Source organism: Balaenoptera borealis (genome assembly GCF_965194805.1).
Source record: "Balaenoptera borealis genome assembly, chromosome: 16".
Lineage (NCBI taxonomy): Eukaryota > Metazoa > Chordata > Mammalia > Artiodactyla > Balaenopteridae > Balaenoptera > Balaenoptera borealis.
The window spans coordinates 84,222,144-84,247,777 of NC_138872.1; the positions used below are offsets into that span (position 1 = coordinate 84,222,144).

The 25,634-nt window shown below is 44.9% G+C and overlaps 1 protein-coding gene, 2 long non-coding RNA genes and 1 pseudogene across 4 annotated transcripts; 2 read left to right on the forward strand and 2 right to left on the reverse strand.

Annotated features, from left to right (window-relative positions):
• Window positions 1–34: 34 nt before the first annotated feature.
• On the forward strand, window positions 35–7,096 carry LOC309613328. The gene is made up of 2 exons (XR_014235643.1): window positions 35–133; window positions 4,809–7,096. It is a non-coding gene; the product is annotated as an uncharacterized lncRNA (long non-coding RNA).
• LOC309613324 (DNA-directed RNA polymerases I and III subunit RPAC2 pseudogene) lies at window positions 156–3,383 on the reverse strand (annotated as a pseudogene). Its single transcript has one exon. The product of its transcript is annotated as a DNA-directed RNA polymerases I and III subunit RPAC2 pseudogene (transcript).
• On the reverse strand, window positions 5,933–23,955 carry KDELR2 (KDEL endoplasmic reticulum protein retention receptor 2). The gene is made up of 5 exons (XM_082360027.1): window positions 23,730–23,955; window positions 13,833–13,933; window positions 10,461–10,619; window positions 9,116–9,368; window positions 5,933–7,999 (listed from the first exon to the last, which is right to left on the reverse strand). Exons 1-5 carry the CDS (start codon window positions 23,818–23,820, stop codon window positions 7,965–7,967), a joined length of 639 nt encoding a protein of 212 aa, XP_082216153.1. The 5' UTR covers window positions 23,821–23,955; the 3' UTR covers window positions 5,933–7,964.
• LOC309613332 lies at window positions 16,071–20,211 on the forward strand. The gene is made up of 2 exons (XR_014235646.1): window positions 16,071–19,335; window positions 19,685–20,211. It is a non-coding gene; the product is annotated as an uncharacterized lncRNA (long non-coding RNA).
• Window positions 23,956–25,634: the final 1,679 nt, after the last annotated feature.

Consider the following 25,634-nt stretch of genomic DNA (forward strand, 5'->3'; position numbering starts at 1 on the left):
GGCGGGTGTGGGGGAGGTGGGCGGGGGTAGGGAGAGAGAGTGAGAGACCGAGACCGGCGCACGCGCACTGGGCCCCACGCAGCGTCGGCTGGGCCTCTGCGCCTGCGCAGATGCGCTGACCCGGAAGACACAGGTGGGTCTCCTAGGGTCTTCGCAGGTGTGAAGTCTGTTCTGCTATTTTCTTTTTGTAGATAAGGACTCTTCCTGACCCGAAGGGTTAGCTAGCCCAGAGACCCCCAGCAGTCAGTGGCGGATCTGGAGTTCATACCCAGGTCTGTGGGGCTACAAGCCTGTGACGAAGTTGCCACCAGCCCCGCCCTATCCTGGGGTCAGGAGTGCCTCTTTAGGACCATTCCCTGGTTCAGGGCCTGAAGCCACACGGCAGCTTTGTCCTGGGGAGTGGGGAATAGCCTGATCTGCCTTCCTTCCTCCCGAGCAGGTCATAGGTTCTGACCAGTTCTCAGCCCCTCCACACCCCTCCACCCTGGCCCGAGCCTTCTTCATCATGTACCTAACCCGGTCTTCCCACTGCTCTCCCCCACTCTGCCACCCCACCTACGGTGCATTCTCCCTACAGCAGCTGGGGTGACCTTGTTGAACCGTCAAACCAGGCCCATCAGCTTAGGATCTTGCAAGGCTGCACTCCAAACCCTTAGAGAAGCTTTTCCCTGGTAGTCACACAGCACAAGTCTGTAAATGCGTGATTATCTGCCTTCCCGGGTTAGGGTTACTACTTTCTCCCTCCTTCACTCCACTGCCTGCCACTTTTTTTTCCCCTGAAATACATCAAGCTTTTTCTTGCCCCAAGGTTTTCAAAGTCTCCGTGTCCTCTGCCAGGGACGCTCCTCCTGCAGGTATTTCCCTGTCACTCTCTCACTTCATTCAGCCCTCAGCTCCAGCGTCACTGCCTCAAGAGCCTTCCCTGGCCACTTTATCTAAAACAGCCCACCCGTCGGTTCCCGTTCCTTTGCCCAGCTTTAGTTTCCTTCACAGCACTTAATCACTCCCTGACATTGTATCACATGTGTTACTTCTCTCCTCCCACCTTGAGTGTGTAAGTTGTCTGAGCTTGGAAACCTTGTCCATCTTGTTCACTGCAATGCACATAATAGAGCACATTAAATGCACTTATTAAATACTTCATTAATGAACAAACAAACATTAAATGTCAAATTTTTCCAAGTCTGAAGAACCTTCAGGGGTCTTCCAAAGGGCAGAATTTCATAGTTAAAAATAATAATGAAACTGTATTGACGGTTGTGAAAATGATACAGGGAATTGTAAACAAGGAAGTTATGAGATTTTTATAGAAAAAGAGAATCATTCAATCATTCATAAAATAAATATTTATTGGGCACTTGGTGTGGCCAGAAGTGACTTAATCAGAGAGGTCAGGGAAGACTTCCCTGAAGAAGATATTAAAATGAGCTCTGGAGGAAGAGTAGCAATTAAGGTGAAAAAGGTGATTCAGAAGTTAGAACATTGTGCCTGTGATCACATACATTTTTTTTTTCCAGTTTAAAGAAAAGAGGAAATTTATTAGAAGAATACAGTTTCTTGCAGGGACTCCAACAGCAGAAATGGGTTAAGAGCTAGAAGGAAGCCTTTCTGCAGGACAGGTCATGTTGTAACCACAAACGTTTACTTCTGGGTTTTGCAAGAACATGAATAGAATATTCTAGAGGTCAGTCCTCCCTGTATAGTGCATACGGGACTAGAATGTGGCTTCATTTCTGCTGGCTTTTTGATCCTTATATTCCTTTATGCTGGCTTCAAACGTGTCAAGCACATGTTGGCAGATGTCTATTCATGAGCTCAGTCAGGACTCTCTGAAAGGGCTCAACAGCTGGAAGGGTACCTCGAGTCTGTAGGTGCAAATTAATTTTGCTCTCTGAAGGATGGGTTGTAGTGTAACCACAAAATTCCACTTCCGGGTTCTTCATGATCATGTAACGAAGAGAATTTCCTAGGGTATGGTCCTCCTCATGCAATACAAATGTCACACAGTGTCTATCTGTCCCAGGTGCCTGGACCATTTCCAGGGCTGTCTTCCTCTCGTCTTCAGCCATTGGGGTCTTCAATCCAGATATTTTTCTCTCCAGCTCCTGGTCCTCTTCCATGGCGGAGGTGGGTTCTGGGATCCTCAGGTGGTGCTGGAGGGCCAGAGTTTCTGCCACATACCTCTTAAGCCTGCAGGCGCAGCAGGAAGGAAGGAAGGACTGACACATATTTTCTTAAATGTAACAGTTTCCTTTTGAAGACAGGATTTGTCAGGTTTAGCAATAAGATAATGCTTCCACATAAACTTTTGTTAGTAAAGGTAAAGGAGATACTGTGAACTTAATGTTACAAATGTTAACAACAAACCATGAAACTATATAACTTCAAAAAGATAGTAAACAAGGCTTCCCTTGTGGCCCAGTGGTTAAGAATCCGCCCGCCAATGTAGGGGACACGGGTTCGAGTCCTGGGCTGGGAAGATCCCACATGCTGCGGAGCAACTAAGCCCGTGCGCCACAACTACTGAGCCTGCTCTCTAGAGCCCATGAGCCACAACTACTGAGGCCATGTGCCACAACTACTGAGCCCGCGTGCTGCAACTACTGAAGCCCACAAGCCTAGAGCCCATGCTCTGCCACAAGAGAAGCCACTGCAATGAGAAGCCCATGCACCGCAACGAAGAGTAGCCCCCTCTCACTGCAACTAGAGAAAGCCCGCACACAGCAACGAAGACCCAACGCAGCCAAAAATTAATTAATTAAAAAAACAAAAAATACATTTACCTTAGAAAAATTTGTTTACTCTTTTTTTAAATTAATTTAAAAAAAGTAGTTGCGGCACGCAGGCTCAGTAGTTGTGGCTCGTGGGCTCTAGAGCGCGGGCTCAGTAGTTGTGGCACACGGGCTTAGTTGCTCTGTGGCACGTGGGATCTTCCTGGACCAAGGCTCGAACCCGTGTCCCCTGCATTGGCAGGTGGATTCTTAACCACTGCGCCGCCAGGGAATTCCCTGTATTTTGTATAGTTCTAATCACTGCAGGTATATTCTGCCATTTCCATGTAACAGTATTCCATTGATTGAATTAGAGCTATTGTATTTTTTTTGTAAATTTATTTATTTATATTTTATTTTTGGCTGCGTTGGGTCTTCGTTGTTGTCTGCGGGCTTTTCTCTAACTGTGGTGAGCGGGGGCTACTCTTCGTTGCGGTGCGTGGGCTTCTCATTGCGGTGGCTTCTCTTGTTGCAGAGCATGGGCTCTAGGCATGCAGGCTTCAGTAGCTGTGGTGCACGGGCTTAGTTGCTCCGCGGCATGTGGGATCTTCCCGGACCAGGGCTGGAACCCGTGTCCCCTGCATTGGCAGGTGGATTCTTTTTTTTTCTTTTTTAGCAGAAAAGAAACCTACATTTTTAAAAAAAAATAAATTTATTTATATTTATTTTTGGCTGTGTTGGGTCTTCGTTTCTGGGCAAGGGCTTTCTCTAGTTGCGACGAGCGGGGGCCTCTCACTGTCGCAGCCTCTCCTGTTGCTGAGCACAGGCTGGCAGGCGGATTCTTAACCACTGTGCCACCAGGGAAGTCCCAGAGCTATTGTATTTTATTTATTTATTTTTTAATATTTGTTTTATTTGGTTGCACCAGGTCTTAGTTGCGGAAGGCAGGCTCCTCAGTTGCGGCACGTGGGCTCCTTAGTTGTGGCATGTGAACTCTTAGTTGCGGCATGCACGTGGGATCTAGTTCCCTGACCAGGGATCGAACCCAGGCCCCCTGCATCAGGAGCATGGAGTCTTATCCACTGTGCCACCAGGGAAGTCCTGAATTGGAGCTATTTTAAGACAATATATTGTGCCATCATGTGGGTATGTCATACAAAGCATAGGCAGCCCCTTATTTTACACAGGTTTTTTTCAATTTTCTATTAAAAATAGCTAGTTTAAAAGTTTAAAAAAATAAAAAAATAACTTTGTTACTTCCAAAATGAGATATCCAAGTCAAAGCATAGCTCTTGAAAAGGTGAATGACCCATCGTTGACTTCTAAATGATGAAAATTTTCAAATACAGAGATGTCTGATACCTAAGGACCCACCATCCGATTTAACAAGGGATAACATCCTGCCATATTTGCTTCATCTTGAATTTGGTGGTGGTGGTGGGGGGAGATCTTTGATATCCTTCCCTGCTTGTTCTTTCAGGTTAATTTCACTATGTAGTTGCAAATAACAGCAGGTATTCTTCAGCGATTTCTTGGCATTTCATTTTATCTTCATATTAACTTGAAGAAACTAATCTTTATTCTGTGTTTCAAACTGATTCACATCTTCCTCTATTTCTCCCTTTAGGACTGGATTTTCTTTGAGTAAATCCCTATGTTCTGAATAGGATTAATATCCTTGGACTTAATGTTTGCTGCTATTGTCTGTGTCAGATGGGGGTTGGGATGGGGGGTTTCAGCCAGGTGATCTTTCCGTCAGTTGGATAGTTTCTCTGAGCATTCTTTAAAGTCCTGAGATCTTCAGTTCTCAGAACTTGAAGTAAACACATCACTTAGTTTTAGGGCACACCAGTTTTCCTATTACAGAACTATTTATTGTCTTAGAAAACTTATGAGTAAATAGGTTCTGTGTTTCCATTCCGTTTTGGTAATGGAGTCAGTATATAGTGTTTGCCTGAAGACTCACTTTTTAAGCACCCAAGGTCACCCTAGGTCAGAAATCTGGAGTATTATGTTCTGGTAGTATAAAAAAGTATCCTTGTCATTGTTTAAAAGGACTAGTGCTATATTATGCTGCAACTTGCTTTTAAATTGCAGGGACAAAAGAGGGAATTGTTTCAGAACTGGAAGAGAATGACCCGGCCAGCACCTGCACAAGACTCCACACTGCAAAGGCTAACCCAGATCAGTTGGCAGGGGAGGGAGCGGTGGTTACTGGGCAGAGTGCAGGGTCCTTGGAGATTCTACATTCAGCCACTAGATGGTGAAGCACACAGGAGAAAAACCCACATGGAGCCCCAATCCAATCAGCCCTCATCAGACTTCACTGACAGCAAGTTTTGCAAGGTACCTGGGAGTCAGTTTCTGAAGATGCAAGCTCTCTAACAAGGGCAAAACTACTGAAGTCGTCAAATCGGTCAAAGGAACTCTGGCTGAACTGGTTCCAGCCAGCTTTCAAGGCAGCTGTCCCAAGTTAAGCACAAAGAAGGGGAGGGGAAAGAGGGCGCCTGAGGTCCTGAGCACTTGATGTACCCCAAGCTGTGTTGTGAGCTTCAGGACATGGGCTCATCTACACCTCACAGAAATCCTGTGGCAGGAGTCTCTGCTGGTAACTGAGCGGGAACAAGGCTCACGTTAAATCCAAGGTCAGAGCTAGAGTGTGGGGAGCCAAGACTCAACACAAGTCTGACCCCAAAGCTTGTGCTTTTCCTAGCGTTCCCACAAATCACTTACGATTTCTATTGAAATAGAATCTTTGCTTGATCTTTCCAGGAAACTGTCCAACCAATTGGTATCTTTGGAAAGGCTGGGCTGGATCTTCCCTAGCAAGGCCTTCCACCTGCAACTTTTTTTTCTCCAGCCATTTCTCTCTTTGACCAGACTACATAAGGAAGCAGGAAACCTTTCTCTTCTTCTTCTTCTTCTTTTTTTTGGCCATGCTGAGCAGCTTTCAGGATCTTGGTTCCCCAGCCAGGGATTGAACCCGGGCCACCACAAGTGAAGCACCGAGTCCTAACCACTGGACCGCCAGGGAACTCCCTGGGAAACGTTCTTCAAACCCTGTGATTGAACTGGACAGGGAATGGACTGCTGTCTGTAAGCAGCCAACAGCCAGCAGCTTTTCAGAGTTACTTAGTGGGCAAATTTGTTAACTTTGCTTTATTTCTCTGTATGTTTACATTAAAAAGAAATTCACACAAATAAAAGAGCTCGATAAAAAGTATGAATTACCTGATAACCTTTATTCGGGAAGTGAGAGTAATTCTGACACAGTGCCTCGTGAGGTGCGTCAGACAATGCCTTTGTTCCCAGCGTGTGCACGGGTGCTGCCCAGTCCTGCGCTCCCCTAAGGCACCTGTTAAGATGTCATCCTGTTGGGCCACAAGATGGCGGCAGCATCTTAGCCAGCTTTACAGTTACGTGGGCAGAACGACTGAAGGAGGCACTGACACTTCATGAACCAGGTGGCGTGCTGAAGTCCCAGATCCTCGCTCTATGCATTGTGCTCTCCAGCGAATGATCCCAGCCTGTGTTTGATTTACATGCACAAAAACAAGTGTGAGACCCCCCCCACCCACCCCCAGCTTGGGCAGCAAGGAGTCTGCTCCACTTAGGACACGATTTCCCACCCTTCCTCCACACTGTCAGAATCTTCCAAGGAGGATGAAAACAGAAACAAAACTAGGATGCCAGAAAGAAAGAAACTCTGATACACAAAAGCAAAGACATGCGGGGGGTCAGGGGGTGGAAATGAGAGAGAGGAAGACAGGAGGTTAAACGATGCAGTTACACTGCTTATTTAGAAAGATGTTACGAGACACACTAGATAAAAGTAAAACCCATCCAGCTCCCTTCCTCCACAAGATATTTTAATGCAGCAAGCGAGACTACATCCTTCTTGTAGTAAGCACTGTTAGTATTCAACACTTTAACATTTATGGTGCATCACATAAAAACAAAGTCAAATGCTTTTGCATAAATCAAAAAAACACAGCAAACCAATACAATGGCAAAATCAGGAGGAAAATTCCAAATTTTCTAAAAAATACAGAGGGTTTTAGATTATTAAGTGGAGAACAAATGTTTGCAGCCCTATGTAGAGCTTTTGTTGCCAATCGAAAAACAAAAAAACCCATCCTGACATAGGATGTTCCAAAAGCCTAATTCAAAAAAAGACAATTTATTCTATGCTTAGTAAAATGTTTATTTAGGATGGTAACACAAGATAAATCATGCAAGAGCTCAGTAAAAAGAAAACAAAAAACAAAAAAAAGTAAGAGTAAAAGGAATGGCAATTGGTGCTGCCAGTTAAAAAAAAAAAGTAAATCATTTTGCTATCCAAAAGTGATATCAAAAATCGGTTGAATCTGAGCATAGACATGGTTGTAGTAATCTTCTGCAACTATAAATTAAAGTGATAGGTAACTACTTGTGTTCCATTTCCCAGAGGAGTCCTAGATCCAAAATAATCACAAATGCTTCTTGCACCTCACGCTCAGACGGCAGGCAGCCCACAGCCCCTGCCCACCGAGTTCTTTGACAGCCTTGGGACAGTCTCAAACTGACACTTCTTAGCAGGGGAGGAGGGCCGGCACCTTTGGTGACTCTTAAATGAGACTCCATCGACATTCAGAATCTTAAAATTTTGGTAATGAAAACCTTAAGACTTGCAAGTCACCCTTACCAGCCTTAAATGTAGTGTTGTGACGTCCAAGGAAGGATTTCCACATTAGGTGGGAAGTGATTTGAACAGATGTACCAAACTGGACACAGTGTCTCAGATTTCAAACAAAGGTAACTCATCTTTTGGCAAAAAAATAAATATAGTGGAATGCAAGTTTGATAGATGGAGGAATATATAATCTACCAACTGTCAAGGAGTACGATTTCATTGCAGACACAAAGAATCAACAATTTCAAAGAATTAAAAAAAAAGTTTGCACTTATTCCTCACAAAATCTTCACTTTTGCAACTACCCCAATTGAAGCTACACACTGACTTTATTAATACAGCATTAAGTTTCTTTGTGTAAAAAAATCTTTGTACATAGTAATAAAAAAAGATAAGGCAAGATGCATTGAACAGAAACCTTCTGGTTCTTTCCCTCTGGGTTCTTACAGAGCCATAGATGACTATCTGCAACAAAAGAGTTAAGTTTCTGATTTTCCATATGAAGCATCTTGTGCCTTTGCTGTGATAAGAATTCTGTCCGAGCACCCTGAAGGACAGATGCTGGTCATGGTCTTTGGCACTTACGCTGGCAGACTGAGCTTCTTTCCCTTGAGTACTAAAATTTTCAAGAGAGGGAGAAAAAAACAAAAGGTTACTGATCCTGACAAGCTTACAGTTTCCTCCTTCCCATTCCCAGAAGTCTGTCATACAAGATACTACATAGTAAGGTACAAGGAAATAAGCTTCTGACAACCAACAGGCATCTGATTTTGGTGTCAATAAACAAAGCCCTCTGAACTATGAAAATGTCATGCACACACAGACTGGAATTTTCTCCATGTATCTGGATGCCACAGCAATTGAATTTAAAAATAGTAATTCAATTGAAATTGTCACTAAATTCATAGCAGCTTTTTTTTATCATGACTTTCTTCCCTAATTAACATGTACTGAAATATAACTGTTATGATATTTTGGATGTTAAAAAAGGAGATAAGATACATATGCCCTTATGTATGCCCTCCCTTACCCAGCAATTCCACCATTAGGAATTTTATTGTATAGCCAGGATTCTTAGCCTGGGATCTGTGGTTGGGTTTCAGAAGCTCCTGAATTCCCTAAAACTATACGCATACATTTGTGTGAATATGTCTAACTGTGCATTTTTTTCTCAGCAAGGACCATGGCTTTCATCAGATTTTTGTGATGTTCACATGTCCTCTATTCATACAAATACAAAAATATACACATACAAGGATGCTGATTTAAGCACTGGATTTTTAAGCCCAAACACCCATGAACAGGGGGCTGAGTAAGTAAATTATGGTAATCCACATAATACTCTATTGCTATTAAAAATTATGTAGACGTCTGGGAAAAAGAGATTATAGAATAACATGTTTAGTTGAAATCATGTATCATTAAATCATTACACTTACTGAAGTATTAACAATGGTTATCTCTGAGTGGTAGGATTCTGGGTGATTGTTTTCAGAATTATTAGTTCTGACTGATTTTACAATGAAAACGTGCCATTGTAGAAAACAATAAAGTTACAGAAAAAGAAAAAAAAAAAAAGACTGGAAACCCTGAGCCAGAATTAACTTGACGGTCACTAACGTGCTTTTCTGAAGCCAGTTCTGCTTTCTGGCTTAGGAGCATGCTAGGCAAGGGAGCCCCTCGAAGAACACACGGCCGTAGAACCAAGCTGGCAGGACGCAGCCTAACGTACCTTTTGTAATGTACAAGTAGAAGAAGTCGCAGTATAGGATGGTCTGGACAACGCCGGCCACCACAGCGATGAGGTCAAAGAAGCCCTCAAAGTAGAAGCGCCAGATCCAGTTGACAAGATACAAAGCACGATAGAGGCCCAGGAAGAACAGGTAGTGGGTGGTGATGGTCTCGGCCTCCCCGGTCTTGCTGATCATGAAGAGCTGTGGTAGGATAGCCACTGACTCAAGGTAAATGGAGAAGGTCCACAAAATCTGTAAGAGAAACAGCACGCTTTGGTCAGCAACCAGTGCCCGCCATGAGTTCACAGGAAACACTCTTGCTTTACTGTGAAGTAGCACAAACAGAGTGGGGAGTCTGGCATCAGAGCCCAGGACAGAGTAGCTCTGCAATTTAATAAATCACAGAAACTTCAGCCACAGATAAAAGGCATGGACACTCCCAGTGACAAGCTGGATAACCCGGACACCTCTGCCTCTTTGGACTTTCATCACCCTGTCTCTCCAGCGTTGCATTCTTCAATTTTCTGGGACTCTACATATATGCTGTTTCTCCTGCATCAGCTTATCCCACTCTGAATCTAGGGTCCCTAATTTCTGCTTTCTGCCAGGGTTGACGAGACTGATGACTGGGTCCTTCCACTCCCTCACTGCTGTTTTTCCTCACCAACTGGGTCTCCTTTCCAGACTATTTAAATCGTCTCACTATTTTTCTTATCCTTCAGGCTTTTTTAGCATGGTTAAATCAAAGGGGTAACAAGTCAGAGTCGTAATCATGCAAACTCTCTGCCCAACATAGCACTTTATTCATGCTGACGAAAGGAGGACTTGTCAGTAGTCCCTGGAGTGTTTCAAAACCCAGGAGCTCCCTGCACCATCAGATGACCACCATCAGTGCGGTGACTGAATCAACCCCAGGACGCTCAGGGGTGGACGGAGCGCTTAGGAGCACTGGGGCACCATGCAGACTGCGCTTCCTAAAGACGAGGACCGAAGCACCGCTGCTTAGGTGATTCGCAGACGGCATCAACGAGCGAAGCCCGCACGCGAAGAGTGGGAGTGGGGAGAAGACCATGTGCTTCAGACACTCGGACAGGCAGTGCACTGCGCTTGGAATCACAGAAGCCAAGTTTATATTCTAAAGGAGAGTCAGAGACACCCAAAGCAGTGTCTAACCTGGGTGCGTAATTCCTGCCCACGATTTATTTACACCAAACCATGTATGTCTGCCAACCCACCGCCCCGCCCCCCCCAAAAAACCCAAGCCAAAACAGAATCCCATTATCTGCAAACGGGTCTATTTCCCTAGGGAACCAGACAGGACTACTAAATAGCCTCTTAACTAACCTCAAGAGGAGAGAAATCATGATTGACTAGAAACGAGAGGCCTCCCACAGGGACCACCAGAAACTCCACTCGGAAAGTATCATGATTTCCGTCGTAGGTTGCCTTAAATTTCATGTAGATCAGGTACACCGTGGCATAGGAGCAGGCAATGTAGATAAGCTACAAAGAAAAAAAAATACTGGGTCATCAATATCTTAAAATTGTTCAAACTCTCTTGGCTGTCTACATCATCCATATGTATACACACACACACACACACACACACACACACACACACACACATATGTGTGTATATATATATACTTTTTTTTTTAAATTTAAAATATATACTTTTTTGGGATATACAGTTCTGTAAGTCATATAACCACAACCACAATCAAGACACAGACCAGTCCTAACACCTCCGCCACCCCAAATTCCCTCATGCTGCCCCTGCAGAGTCAAGCCTTTCCCCCAGCCTAACCTCTGGCAATCACTGATGTGTTCTTGGTCCCTGAAGTTTTTGCCTTTTCTAGAATTCTATTCCATAAATAGAATCATAACCATATGTCAACTTTAAGATCAGCTTCTTTCAGTTAGCCTAACAATTTGAGATCCAAATGTGTTGTCGTGTGTATTAAGAACTGGTCCCCCCATATTTCAAAGCAACAGCCCATATCTGGGTGCCACAGCTGTTCATCCACCCAGCAGTTAAAGGACAGGTGGGCTGTTCCCAGCTTGGGGGATGGTGGGTAGAGCTGCTGTGAACATTTGTGTACAGGCTTTTGTGTGAATGTAAGTTTTCATTTCTCTTGAGTAAATACCTAGGAGTGGGATTGCCGGATCATATGTTAAGTGTTAAGTTTAACTTTACATAAGAGACTGCAAAGAATGTATTTTTAATCTCATTTTAAACTATTAGATAGTAGCTTTAGAAAAAAAGTGAACGGGAAGTGTAATGCAGTTCAAAACCAAGGCACTTCCTTACAGCATGAAGATATTTCTGAGCTAGTGCTTTTTCTAAAGATAAGATAAACAGTGTAACTCATGTTAAACTTTGCAATGATGGTTTTAACTTATATATTGTTGCTATGAAATTTTGCCTGGTAACATAACAAAAGCAAAACCAAAACTAAGTGGTAATTTGTAAAACACTGCTGCCTACATGTTCACCTTTCACATTCAAAAGGTAAAACACTATATATTCATCTGAACCCAAGGAGAAGTCTGATATTCTGAAATTACACCAATTTTCAGACTGCAGAATTTTAGGCTCAAGAAGCAAATGGCAATTCCAGCCTATAAACATAGACAACCAGGATGTCAGCCGTGTGGCCTGGTGCTACTTCTCTCCAGGAAAGGCAACTTGTGAAACCTGATTAGGAAAACATTTGGGCAAAGCAACTTCAGAGGAAAATGGGAGCAACCATTCAGTCCACATACGCTTAAAAACAAAACAAAACAAAGACCTAAACTGTCCCTGGCATCTTATCATGAAGTTATATTTGCAAATAAATAGTCAACACAATATCAGTATTAAAATTGTTGATCATACCCATACACCAAGAAGTAACCCACACACTCCCCTCCCCACTGCAAAGTCAAGGAAGATCAATATCTTATACCGTTAGAGGAGTTCTCTCCACATGAAAATATATGCATATATGTATATGAATAAAATAACGTATAATCCACATGTATAAACAAAATACACACACATCTATGTACAGAGGGTCCCCCCACCCGCAGAACATCCTGTGAAGGCACACGGTGGCCGGGGGTCCCTCCCCAGCCCCACTCCTGCAGTCAGCCCAGACTGCACCCATAAAGGCTTAGCAGCCACTGGGAAAAGCAGCTGCTTTTCTCCTCTCACCAGTGCTTGGCATTTAAAGTAAAAAGCTATGAGCACATAAAACTTGTCTCTCACTGCCCTGATTTTCAAGACATTATGTTTGGAAGCAACAATTAAGCAAGTAAGGATTCCTCTGAAAGCTAGGCGTCCTGGGGGGAAGGGGACTCTCACTCATACACTTCCAGTATCTACAGTTTTAACTCGCCTGCACAGCAAGCAAAGACCTAGGCTTTCTGTTTTGGGCAGCGCCATGCAGCTTGTGGGACCTTAGTCCCCCAGCAGGGATCGAACCCGGGCCCCTGGCAGTTTGGCGGTGAAAGCGCAGAGTCCTAGCCACTGGACTGCCGGGAATTCCCGGACCTAGCCATTTTTAAGGAAGCTAATTATCTCCTGATAATGAGGCTCCCATCACTTAGTAATAAAGAATGGAATGATTACAGGTAACTCAAATTTGCTTCTTAGTAAAGACCACAGGCTCAAATATTGGTTTGTCTACTTTGACCTGTGCTTATAAAAATGCTTTTGAACACAAAGTGTTGGGGGGAGTTGCTTTAAATACCATACCCATGGCTTTAGCTTAAACGTTGCTTCCCTGGGTACCAATAACCAAGTGCCTACCACAGTGCCCAGCACGCAGGTGCGGTTAAGCATTTGAAGAATGAATGAATGAATGAAACCAGACATCCTTTACACGTGCTGAGAGCCCCATACTTTTCCTTCATGGCACCAATCACAAACTGCAGTCATCCATTTAGTACTGCTATGATTGTCTGCTCTCCGCTGCCAGACCGAGTGCTGCTTGCTGTCTGCCCCGCCCTCACTGCGCCCTGGCGGTCCTCACCAAGTGTGAGGTCAGTGCCTGTGGGAAAGAACTGAGGCTGGCCGAAGCGTGGAGCGCGTACCACCAGTGGCACACAAGAGGCTAGGTGGTATACAAACATTTTGTATTTTGAGAGTTATACATTTGTTTTCATGCGGGATATATGACACCAAAGGTGTCATGGATACTAATACTTAGGACAAGTTAAAAGGTTTAAAATCCATATTAAGTAAATTATGCTGTAGAGTTGCTTAAGCACAGCAAAAGTAACACCCAGATGGCAGACCCAGGCCCTCACAGAGCAGCAGGACAAGGCTGTGTGGCGAGGAGCCCCGGCTTTCGTTCTGAACCAACTTGCTGGGTTTCCCAGGGAGTCTATAACTTCCCACTGCTTGAAAACATAATAGTCACCCCTCTTTCTTATAAGGTTTTCAAGAGCTTTAGAAGTTTATCATAGTTGAGGAACTTAAGACTAAGAAATCTCTAAGTGTGAAGCACTTTCATTAAATAGATACTGCTTTGATATAGAAAAATTATGCTTAATGATAACTATTCCTAGTTATATGCACTAGGTGGTCTAAAAGTGCTTACGTCAAGAACAGCATATTTAGACATTATTCTTGAAGATGTTTAATTAAGTGCACAGGTGACATAAATTTAACAGTTTCCAGAGGTCTGTGAATTATGGATAAAATACATTCCATTGGATGCCACACCATACCTTCATAGACGTATTATATAATGAAATAAATGAAGTAAAAAGATCCAGGTAACGAGTTGTGAAGACCAGTGCAAACAGAAGCTGGCTTTTCCCAGAAATACCTAAAGAAACAAAAGGAAAGCATTAGAAATGCCTCCAAGAGCTTTATGATTCTTGTAGACAACACCGTGCAGGAAACGCAGGAAAGTGGGACACCAGGGGTCAAGGCTGATGGTCAGGATGACTCTAAATAAATGACAGCAGTTTCAGTTTTTCTTTCCCTTAACATTCTTGAACATAATCGTTTGGGAAGGTTCTAACAACTTTTCTGTCTTACTATGATGGGTGACCATAGGAAAGTGACTTAATTATGCCAGCTCCAATATACCAGGATGTGCATTGTTCAAAGGAACATAAAACACCTCAAATATCTCTAAGCAGGAAGAAATCTATTTCAAAAACCCTGCTGTTACTTAGTGTTGTAACTTGTCTGTTACCTTTAGCATCCTTCCATTTTAAAACAATATCTCACGGTGACAAATCTTTCGAGGATGGAGCTGCAATCTACCTGGATTAAGGAACCATGTGGGGGACACCGCTTCAGGGCAGAGTTTGAGCAGTAATCCTCCTAGACTGGCCTCCCAAGGTGACTTCTTTTGTGAGGGAAGCATTTACTTGGACAGGTTAAAAGCTTAAAATAAAAGTTCTCTTAGATGAATCACACAACCAATCTCAGATTCACATAAAAATGCTCCTGGATGCTATGGCAACAAGAGGGTGGGAACCTGCTCGTCTTCCAAAGCAGCAGTCTTTTATTGTTTTAACATTTTGAAACTGCTTCTCCCTCCGGTCGCCACCCCCCTCCAGAGCACCGTTGTAGCACATGGAGACACAGCCGGGGACGTCTAGTAGGTCAGGTGGCGTGTACCCGACATCTGGATTTGGCCAAATATTTGTGTGACAACAGACTGTGAACTGTGGGTTTCAGAGTTGAAGAAAGAGCGAATTCATTAAGGAAACTGAGTCTTATTAGGTGTCAGAACCGGCCCAACCTCACCTACATTGCAAACTTCACACCATTAGACGTTTAAGCAAGTTAGTATTTAGCAGAAATGTCACTGCACCCAAATCATTAGCAATATTCTTCCAGAATGTGAAAATCACATTGTTTTAAATGATATTTTACAAACAGCACTACTTTACAAAACAATTTTATAGCCTGTTGAAGCGAAAAGCCTGGATCTAAAAATGTTACTTTCTACGTATGCATAACTGCAGTTCCAACCTATTCACAAAAATACCTAAACAGAAACCGAAGAAAAAGTTGACTCTATCCTTGTGGATCCATCAGTAGTAACCAATTTCAAGGGCCAAAGGTGGAGATACAGATAGTCAGCCTGCCCCTTCTAGTCTTTTCTCCAGTAACAGGGAACTTTTTTTTCTTATCAAAGATCAGTGTTCCAAAGGAGAAACAATGAGGCTGCCATTGACATAGAGAACATGGGAGAGAGAAGACAAGATGGGGGAAAAAGGACAGGGAGCACGCAGTTCACGTTTGGTGACTGCTGAAGCCTTGAGTGAGAAATTTCCAGTTCATTTTCTATATGGTACTTTACAATATTTTAAATAAAAAATTATGGAATACACATGGGCAAATTTTGTTGTAAAGGGTTTATTCTAATGGAACTTTGGAAGCCAGGCAAATTTTAAATTTGTCCTCATTTTCAGCATTCCTATACTAAACATGAGGGACTATCATATTGCTTTTACCACTCGCCTTTGCGACCCAATTCACATCACTTCCTCTGGGAAGTCGTCTTTGAAGACACCCTCCCTCACTGCTGTTTATTCATTCAGCAAGTGTACACTGGGAACTACTTCATGCCAGCTGCTGCCCTAGCTCCTGCTACAGTGCTTATAAAACACACTGTGAGGGCTTCCCTGGTGGGGCAGTGGTTAAGAATCTGCCTGCCAATGCAGGGGGCATGGGTTCGAGCCCTGGTCTGGGAAGATCCCACATGCCGCGGAGCAACTGGGCCCGTGAGCCACAATTACTGAGCCTGCGCGTCTGGAGCCTGTGCTCCGCAACAAGAGAGGCCGCGATAGTGAGAGGCCCACGCACCGCAATGAAGAGTGGCCCCTGCTTGCCACGACTAGAGAAAGCCCTCGCACAGAAATGAAGACCCGACACAGCCATAAATAAATAAATTAATTACTTAAAAAACACACACACACACACACACACACACACACACATACTGTGATTACCTGGTTGCCTGTGTCCCTCTCCCCCAAACTCCCACCACACACAGAGACCTCCGAAGGCCGGGGCCATGCCTGACTCCACTTTGTGTTCTCTGTGCTGAGCACTGGGCCTGACGCACAGCAGGGCCCAGAAAATACTTGCTGAATGAACAAATGGAAAAAAGAAAATGTAATTTATTTTGTTTTCATGTCATGGGGGTGAACTCTCATTTTATGGTATTTTAGGATAACACTTCCAAAGAGTTTCTAAGTCATACTGTGTCTCTATGACTGTAAATAGGCGACATGTTCTGGGCTCTGCCCTAATTTACTGCCAGCCAGAGGGCGGGGCAGAGGAGCAGGGGACAGGCAGCGAGTGGCCTGCAGCTTGTCCCGTGGTGCAGAATCCATGCAGGAACTGCCATGCTGGAAACCTGAGTATGCTTACACAGTTTTACCCTATTCTTCCTGGCCTGGGATCCTGACTAGCAGGTAGCAGCTTTTCCCTTTAAAATAGAAAAACTGTTCTGTCTCCCCAGGAAGGCAGGGATCCCAGCTGAAGACAGATCAGGCAGGGGCAGGAATCTCCTTCCAGGGGGAATACTTGCTATAAGCCAGAGGGGCTCCCACGGTCAGTTTCTGTGTTGAGACCAAAGCATGCGAAGGCTATCGGTAACAAGCTCTCAAGAACGCTCACTCTAAATGCTTCTGTAACAGCCATCCCAATACCAAATGCACCAAATATCCAGAGTAAGGAGTATAGCTTGTAAAATGGAAACCAGTCATTAAACTTTTAACACCATTCCTGTCTTTTCCCACTAGGCCAAGTTAAGTTTAATAAAAGCCTACAACTAAATACTCCACTGTATGTTACTTTAAATTAAGCTGGTTAAAAGCTGCACTTCTCATATCCCATTGTTTATAGAACAAAGCCCTCAACCAAACAGAAAAGCATTCAATGGATTATTTTTGTCCTGGCAACAGCTGGGATGCAACCAAGCACTGTAGGTCAGACTACCGGGATAACCTGCACGGCAGCCTTCAGCAAGGGCCCCAGGCACCATGCTCTGACCCACTGTCTCAAAGGATCCAGATGCTCTCCTAAAGGCCATCAACTTACCCTGGAACCGGCAGCCCAACACTCAGCACCTGACTCATAACACAGCTCTTGGGACTTGGGGAAAGAGAGGCTTTGGAGCCAGAAGGTTTGGATTCAAGCTCAGCCCTTGAATGCACCAGGTAAGTCAGGGCCCATTACATTCTTGGCCCCCCTAAACCTCACTTTCTGCATCTGTCAAATGGGGACCAATTACGCCAAATTGTGGGACTACTGGAAAAAGTGTTTTTGACTATACCTGCCACGCTGCAAATGCTCAGTAAATGACAGCTATTACTATGTATCGCTTTGCCATCTTTTCTTGTTTTCAGAGAAATCCATACTACTTTATTAAAAATACCAACTGGATTAACATACATGGAATAAAAATCAAAAGGACCTTTTTAACACCCCTCCTACCTCCATTTTAAGTGCAGTGTTCCAGGCTTTTTGTTAAAGCCGCTTTCTATATGTGTATTTATATGTGTACCCACACGTTTGCCCCTTAAAATGGGGCCATACAATCTCTTGCTTTACAATTTGCTCTGTTAACTCAGTGTTTCAGATATACCTTCTCCTGTTAATACTTCTAGCTCATTCTTCTTAATGGCTGCACAGTCCTCCACAGTGTGCAGCTACCGACATCTGTGTGACCCTTCCACTAATGGACATTTGGGTTGCGTACAATTTTGTTCTTATAAATACTGCATGAACATCTTTGTATCTATAAACAGTGTTTTGTATTTATTTATGTACAACAAACATCTTTATACCTATATATAGTTTGTTCACATATATGACAATTTCTGTAGTTCAAATTCCCTAGAAATGCTGGGATAAAATAAACACTTTGTTTTGAAATACTGTCAAATTTCCTCTACATAAGCTGTGCCAATTTACATATTCCTTAACACCAGATGAGAATACACCTTACTTCACACCCTTGCCTACATTAGATCTTGTAAACCTCTGACTTTTTCCCACCTGGCGGCAAATGATGGCATGCACTGCTATTTTAATATCCAAGTTCCTAACTACTAGTGAGGCAAGGCATTCTTTCATGTTTAACTGGCCTTCTGTTATTCTTCTGTGAACTGCCAACATTGCCCATTTATCTATCAGGTTGGTTTTTTTAATTTGTAGGAGTATTTTATTATGGATATTAACCTTTTGTCACTTAGATATATTGCAGATTATTTCTCTCAGTTTATTATCTTTTAACTTTGATGATATTCTGAATTAGTAAGTTAATTTGGGAGACAAATCATCTCGCTTCCCCACCAGCCTGCCTGGTCCTATCCAGGACATTGGTATGAACATACATTCAAGGTCACCTTCTATGTCCATCAGCAAAGTTTCATACTTTTCCTCATAGAGGTCTTATACCCTCCTTGTTGGGAAATTAAGGGAGCCTTCCCTAGGGTCTTTCTTGCCACTTCACATCCATAGGATTTACTGCCTATATGGTTTGATACCCTGTGTTTTTATCTTTTTATATATGTCTTATTATGTCAACTAAATTGCAGCTTTCTTGAGAGTAGAAACTTTGACAGCAACAAGCTGCTGCTCTGGACAGTGTCCCCGGTGCCTTGCACATGGTGGGTGGTCAGTAAGTGAGAGCAATGATTACTCACGAGGCTGCCACTCAAAAGAACAAAGGTGACAGCTGCTACCAAGAGGGAGCTGGCACTGTGAGGCAAAGGCTTCCTGAAGTTCTCAGTGACAATAAAAGAGGAGGTCTTTTCCATGTACTTCAAAAATATAAACTGTCACAAGGACATACTGTATAGCCCAGGGAACTATACTCAATATCTTGTAATAATCTATAAGGGAAAAGATTCTTAAAAAGAATATATATATATACACATACACACACATACATATATTTATCTGAATCACTTTGCTGTACACCTGAAACTAACACAACACCGTAAACCAACCACACTTCAATAAACAAAAAAAAACAAAAAAAGAGGGGAAAAAACTCCCCACATCTGGAAAAGCAACTACAAAAATCAGTCAATCAAAATACCAGACACTGCATACCACTTAAGACAATTTAAGATGAAATATATTAAAACCTAAAACTTCAACACATTTAAGAGCCAAGAAAATGGCTGCTTTTTGTAAATTAGATACATTCATTGCAAAAAAACTATCTCCTAATAAATTCAAAATATAAAGGCAGGGGCTTCCCTGGTGGCGCAGTGCTTGAGAATCTGCCTGCTAATGCAGGGGACACGGGTTCGAGCCCTGGTCTGGGAAGATCCCACATGCCACGGAGCACCTGGGCCCGTGAGCCACAACTACTGAGCCTGCGCGTCTGGAGCCTGTGCCCCGCAACGGGAGGGGCCGTGATAGTGAAAGGCCCGCGCACCGCGATGAAGAGCGGTCCCCGCACCGCGATGAAGAGTGGCCCCCGCTTGCCGCAACTAGAGAAAGCCCTCGCACGAACCGAAGACCCAACACAGCCAAAAATAAATAAATAAATAAAGTAGCTATAAAAAAATTAAAAAAAAAAAAATATACAAAGGCAAATATACATATAAATATATATATATACACACACACACATACACACATATATATATAAACTGTCCAATTACAAGAAATGCAGGGACACTGTACATTACTGTCATCTTCAGGAGAACGAAAAGTTTGCAACTTACATGACAATAGCTAACAACAATCTAAGCAATAGGTGGAGGAGGGAAGGGGAGGACTAGGGGAGGATGGCTGGGAGCCTTGGAGCTCAGAAGAACTCCACTAGTACTTTAAGCACAAGAGATACAGTACTGATAATAACTATCAGCCTACAGGAAAATGTAGATGGGAACTCCTTCACCTACAAACCAAGGCTTGCTCTCCCAACACTACCCAGGTCAGTGGTGAAGACAACAAAGTGACAACCTGAGCATCCTGCGGCTCCAGCTGCAGTCATAGTTCAGGAAGACGAGGAACTCACACTTCATTTGGGTGCCCCTCTGTCACGACAACGGCGGACGCCGGAGAATGCCAGTTCAAACTCAACCAAGATCAACTCCCCTGCCCTCACTTTAAAATAGGTCCTTTAAGGCACTTGTTCAAGAAAACAGAATCTTCCTCACTCACCTGTCTCATCCTTACCCTAAGGAGAAAAAGCCCCGTGGTTCTATAGCTGCAGCTATGTTTTTATTTATTTATTTGTTTGTTTGTTTATTTGTTTATTTATTTATGGCTGTGTTGGGTCTTCGTTGTTGCACACGGGCTTTCTCTAGTTGCGGCGAGCGGGGGCTACTCTTCGTTGCGGTGCGCAGGCTTCTCACTGCAGTGGCTTCTCTTGTTGTGGAGCACAGGCTCTAGGTGTGCGGGCTTCAGTAGTTATGGCACGTGGGCTCAGTAGTTGTGGCGCACGGGCTCAGTAGTTGTGGCACGCAGGCTCTAGAGCACAGGCTCAGGAGTTGCGGCGCACGGGCTTAGTTGCTCTGCAGCATGTGGGATCTTCCCAGACCAGGGCTCGAACCTGTGTCCCCTGCATTGGCAGGCGGATTCTTAACCACTGTGCCACCAGGGAAGTCCCAGCTGCAGTTGTGTTCAAAACAAATGCCAAAATCCTAAAATGAACCCCAATACCAGTATTTTCAAAGTGAGAAACACAACCTGAATGTACACATCTCGTATTTTAGTTGAGAAACTCATATCAAATTCTTACTCTTTCAAAAGTCTCTAAACAACTTTAAATTAGGATGGAAAAACAAGGCAGCTAGTCAAATTCAGAATTTAATTCTGAATAAATGATCTTGGTGATTTTGATTTTTACAAGGCCAGGAAATCTCACATAGAAGAACTAAAATGATCCTAAGTCTGATAAAGAGGATAGTTTAATAACTATTGGAATACTGGGCAAACGCACACAAACTTAACTCACCTATTTACCTTCCTTATTATTTTGGCTGAAGTATTTTATATTTTCCTAAATGCTCCTAAATCTCCCAAATGAGAACATTTAAAAATGTTCTAGGGCTTCCCTGGTGGCGCAGTGGTTGAGAATCTGCCTGCCAATGCAGGGGACACGGGTTCGGGCCCTGGTCTGGGAGGATCCCACGTGCCGCGGAGCGGCTGGGCCTGTGAGCCACAGTTGCTGAGCCTGCGCGTCTGGAGCCTGTGCTCCACAACAAGAGAGGCCGCAATGGTGAGAGGCCCGCGCACCGCGATGAAGAGTGGCCCCGACTTGCCGCAACTGGAGAGAGCCCTCGCACAGAAACGAAGACTCAACACAGTCATGGATAAATAAATAAATAAATAAAAGAACGTGAATTTCTTTAAAAAAAAAAAAAAAAAAAAAAATGTTCTAAATGAATATTTAAAAACAAACAAAATAGCAAACCTCCTTACTTTCTCCTATTACTCAAGGTTCCCTTAAGAATTCTATATTCAGCGTTGCACTAACTTCTCCCCAACATCTTAGTTTAGATATACATTTAGGAGATCGCGTGCTTCAACATTTAATGACTTGACAGAGGAGGGGATTCTGAGGAACATATGAAGGATAAAGAGATGCATACAAAGATTTTGGAGCAAAAACAAAGATTAACAGTAACATTTTCTGGTGGGGGGATGGGCAAAATGGGTGAAGGTAGGTAAATCCTGGGGATGTAACATACAGTGGTTAACTGTAGTTAGCAACACTGTATCGTATGTTTGAAAGTTGCTAAGAGAGTAGATCTTAAAAGTTCTCATCTCAAGAAAAAAAAAATGTAGCTATGTGTGGTGATGGGTGTTAACTAAACTTACTGTGGTAATCATTTCACAATACACATATCAAATTTTTAAGTTGTACACCTAAAACTAATATAATGTTATATGTCAATTACAGCTCGATAAAGCAGGGATAAAAGATAACATTTCCTGAGTGCAACAGAAAATGACCTAAACTACTCACCTGAATAATTTTGAATAATTTAAAACAAAATTATTCAGGCCAAATAGATATTTATTCAAATCCTTAACTGTGAGTTACTGATCACCTGTGTTCCAACCCTGGCACTCATTTTCTCACCTCCCTGAGCCTCAGTTCCCTGGTCCACGGAATGGGGGCAACAGCACTCACCTCATAAGGTTATTTCAAGGACTACGTGGGATAAGCCACATAAGGTACTTAGCTCACTACTTAATACATAGCAAGCCCTTAAATGTCAGCTATCACAATCGCTGAAATTACTTTGCTGTCATTGGAAATCATACAACTGAACCTCTCAGAACTGTACATAAATTGAGAGAGCACCTCCAAGCCAAACACACCAGCTTCAGTACATGGACTTTGCAACATCCACTTTGATTGCTCAAAGGTCTTTTTTGGTTTTGCTTACTTCCTGGATTTCAGCTATGTTCCTGGGAGATAGGTGAGGCCTGAAGACAGCAGCCAAAGATGTGGTGTTCCTTGACAGGTGAAAATATTTAGAAATCAGTCAGGTAAATGGAATCTCTGCCACCCAGGTCCTTTGGGACCCCATCTTTTACTGTCTCTGCAAAAATTAAGCTCTTTAATTCATCAAACGTTATTATACTGAGGGCATGGCATCAAAAATATGTTTAAGGAAGACGCCGTAATTTTAAAAAATCATTTAAAATTCGTCATTCTTAAGCTTTTAGGGTTAGTGAAATGCAAACCCCCGCAACTACTGGCCGGGAAAGATTTGTCTCACTGCCTCCCAGCAGTGTGAGCATGAAATGTGTACTCCCGAGGAGCGAACCGCCAACTCACTGGTGACGTGGAGTGAGGAATTACAGGAGACCACACTAGACCTCGGCGGTACCCGGCGCCGCGCCGCAGGTTGAAGAGAACCCATTATTAGATGGAGGCACTCGGAGTTTGACAAACTAGATCGTCCCTCAAAGCAGCATTAACTGCCCCAAGAAATTCGCTTAGAGCCCTCCCCATACCCCCTCCCGTGGGAGGCATGATCCTGGACCCGAGAGCTGGGGTGAAACCCACAGGACAGGGGGTTTGCATTCAAAACAGGGACAGGCCTGCCCGGACACCCTAACCTAAAGGCCAGTCCTCGAAGGGGCAGGGTGGGGAGCAGGGTGACCTCTCCCCGCACCAGCCCCACCTACCGGGCTGGGTAGTCTGCCACGTCAGGCCGAGCCGCCGCCGTCCTGCCCATCCTCCTCCCGCGCGTCCCATTGATTCGCGAGCTCCCCGCACCTCGGGACCCCCAGCACAGGCGCTCGGAGAAGCGCCCACTAAAGCCGCGGGCGGAGGCCGCGCCTGCCGGACCCCCGCCCCCCCAACCCAAACTTTTCAGACAGAACAAGGCCCCGCGCTGTCCAGTTGGCGCCTCCCCCTCCCCGACGGCTTAAGTTCGCGAGCCGACCAAGTGCAGAGCTGGGCCCAGCGCCGCGACACCTCGCCCCGGCCTGAGCTTCCCCCCCAAGGGGCCGCAGGCTCCCCCCGGGCCCCGCCGCCCGCCAGGCCGGCCGAGGGGGTGTGTCGGGCCGGCGCAGGCCCGCGGGCCGTGGGGCAGCCGAGGTCGCCTGGTCCTCCCAGAGACCCGGCCCCACGCCCGAGCCTCTCCCGGGCCTCGCCCGCCGCTTACCGGCGCAGGAGCGCGTCTTCCAGATCTTCAGCAGCAGGATGACGATGGCCGCCAAGTGGGACAGGTCCCCGGTCAGCCGGAAGATGTTCATGGCGGCGGCGGTCTGCGCGGCGGCCCCAGGCTCCGCGGCTCAGGCAGCGGCGGCGGCAGCGGCCACAGACAGGAAGCTGCGAAGATGGCGAGAGCGGGCGCGACGTGGCCAGGGACGTGGCCGAACTGCCGGCGCGCGCGCGGGGCAGCTTGGGAGAGCGGGCGGCCGCCAGGCCCCGCCCCTGCCCCGCCCCTTAAAGGGGACGCTCCGGGAGCAGGCCGGGAGGGAGGGCAGGCTCCAGGGGCCCTCTCCCCAGGACCCTGACTGCTTGCGAACTTCCCCCTGCCGGGTTTCCGGCTTCCCCTCGGGTGCCAGCGATTTCCTTTAATTTCTGAAATGACACTCTCTTGTGGGGGATTTTTTTCCCCTCCCACTGATCTTAAGAGCTCTATAGGCTTACTGTATGAAAAAGTATGAGGGGGGAAAAAATTAATGTGATTGCATCACTCAAGATAAGGTGGATATTGGGGTATCGGGGAGGGTGCGGCTTATGCGGGGATCTGAAGATTTTACCATTCTGGGGACTCTCTTTGACAAAGAGTGTGCAAAATTAGGTAGAAAACGAACATTTCTGTAGGATGTGAAAATAAATCACAAGAAATTACTAACGGAACGAAGCTGACAAACAGGATACGCTGCATAATTTGCGGGGCCCAGTGCAAAATGAAAACGTGGGTTCCCTGACTGTTCAAAAGCAGGGGAAAAAAAACTGCTGCTAAAGGTTCTAAAATATAAACCTTTTCCCTTTATTTTGCAGTCTCTATCGACTTGCTTCCTGTTCTCTATTTCGTGTCATTCTAAGTAAAGAAAAAAGAAAATGTTAAACTATGATCATGAATTTTACCGTTTGTCTTTATATAGAGCCATGTCAGTTTTGAATGCAAATATCAGAGCATTTAACACGGGTGCGGAATCGCTGAAAGTGTAATTTGTATTTTATGGCTTGTGCATGGAGGGTGCCTGGAGTTGGCCAGAAGAGATGAACACAGGCCAGACCCAGGAAGGTCGGAAGGAGGAAAAAGGGGTCCCCAGGCACAGTGGAGGCCAAAGGAGCACATCTTTGGGCGTGGGATAATGGATGGGGCAGTGCCACTGCTCCAGTGAGCCAGGGTCTGCCCTGGACTTGGCTGGAGGACCAGCATGGGCCTGATGGCTGCTGGTTCCCTCGCCCTCCAGCTGAGCCTGCTGGGGCAGCGAGGTGCAACCTGGCACCTCCCCTTACCATCCTCTACCACCTCAACCCATGGCAGAGGGCAACACTCAAGCGTATTGCAACCTCGGTGCCAGGACACATGAGGTACCTGGATCAGGGGTGGACACGAGGCTTGCCCCTGCCAGGTTGGCCGCTAAAAGGTGGGACAGCCATCACCATGTCCTGCTCAGAGAAGCCGCAGGGCACACCAGCTCAACCCCACCCACTCTGACCCACATTGCACCTGCACCCTGGCCCCCACGTAAGCAGAAGATGCAGCGGTCACTGGGCAGGAGAAAGAGGAGGAGGCCAGGCTCCCAGGGCACAGGGCAGCAGGCACCCTGAGGGAGCAAGGAGCAGGTGCCAAGACTCCAAGTCTCCGTTGCGTGCGCCATTGTCTCATGGGACCTCACTTGCAAAACATAAACCCAAAGGTAAAATTATTAAGAGTTTGAAGAAGATGATGGTAGAGCATTATGCCTTGATTATGGGACCTTCTGTCCCTGTGAAAATGCATGAAGTCAGCCCTGCCAACAGATACCACAAACAACACTAAATCCTGAAAATGAAACATGCTTTTATTAATTTCACTGGCGCACTTCTGTAATGCTCATTTTTCCTA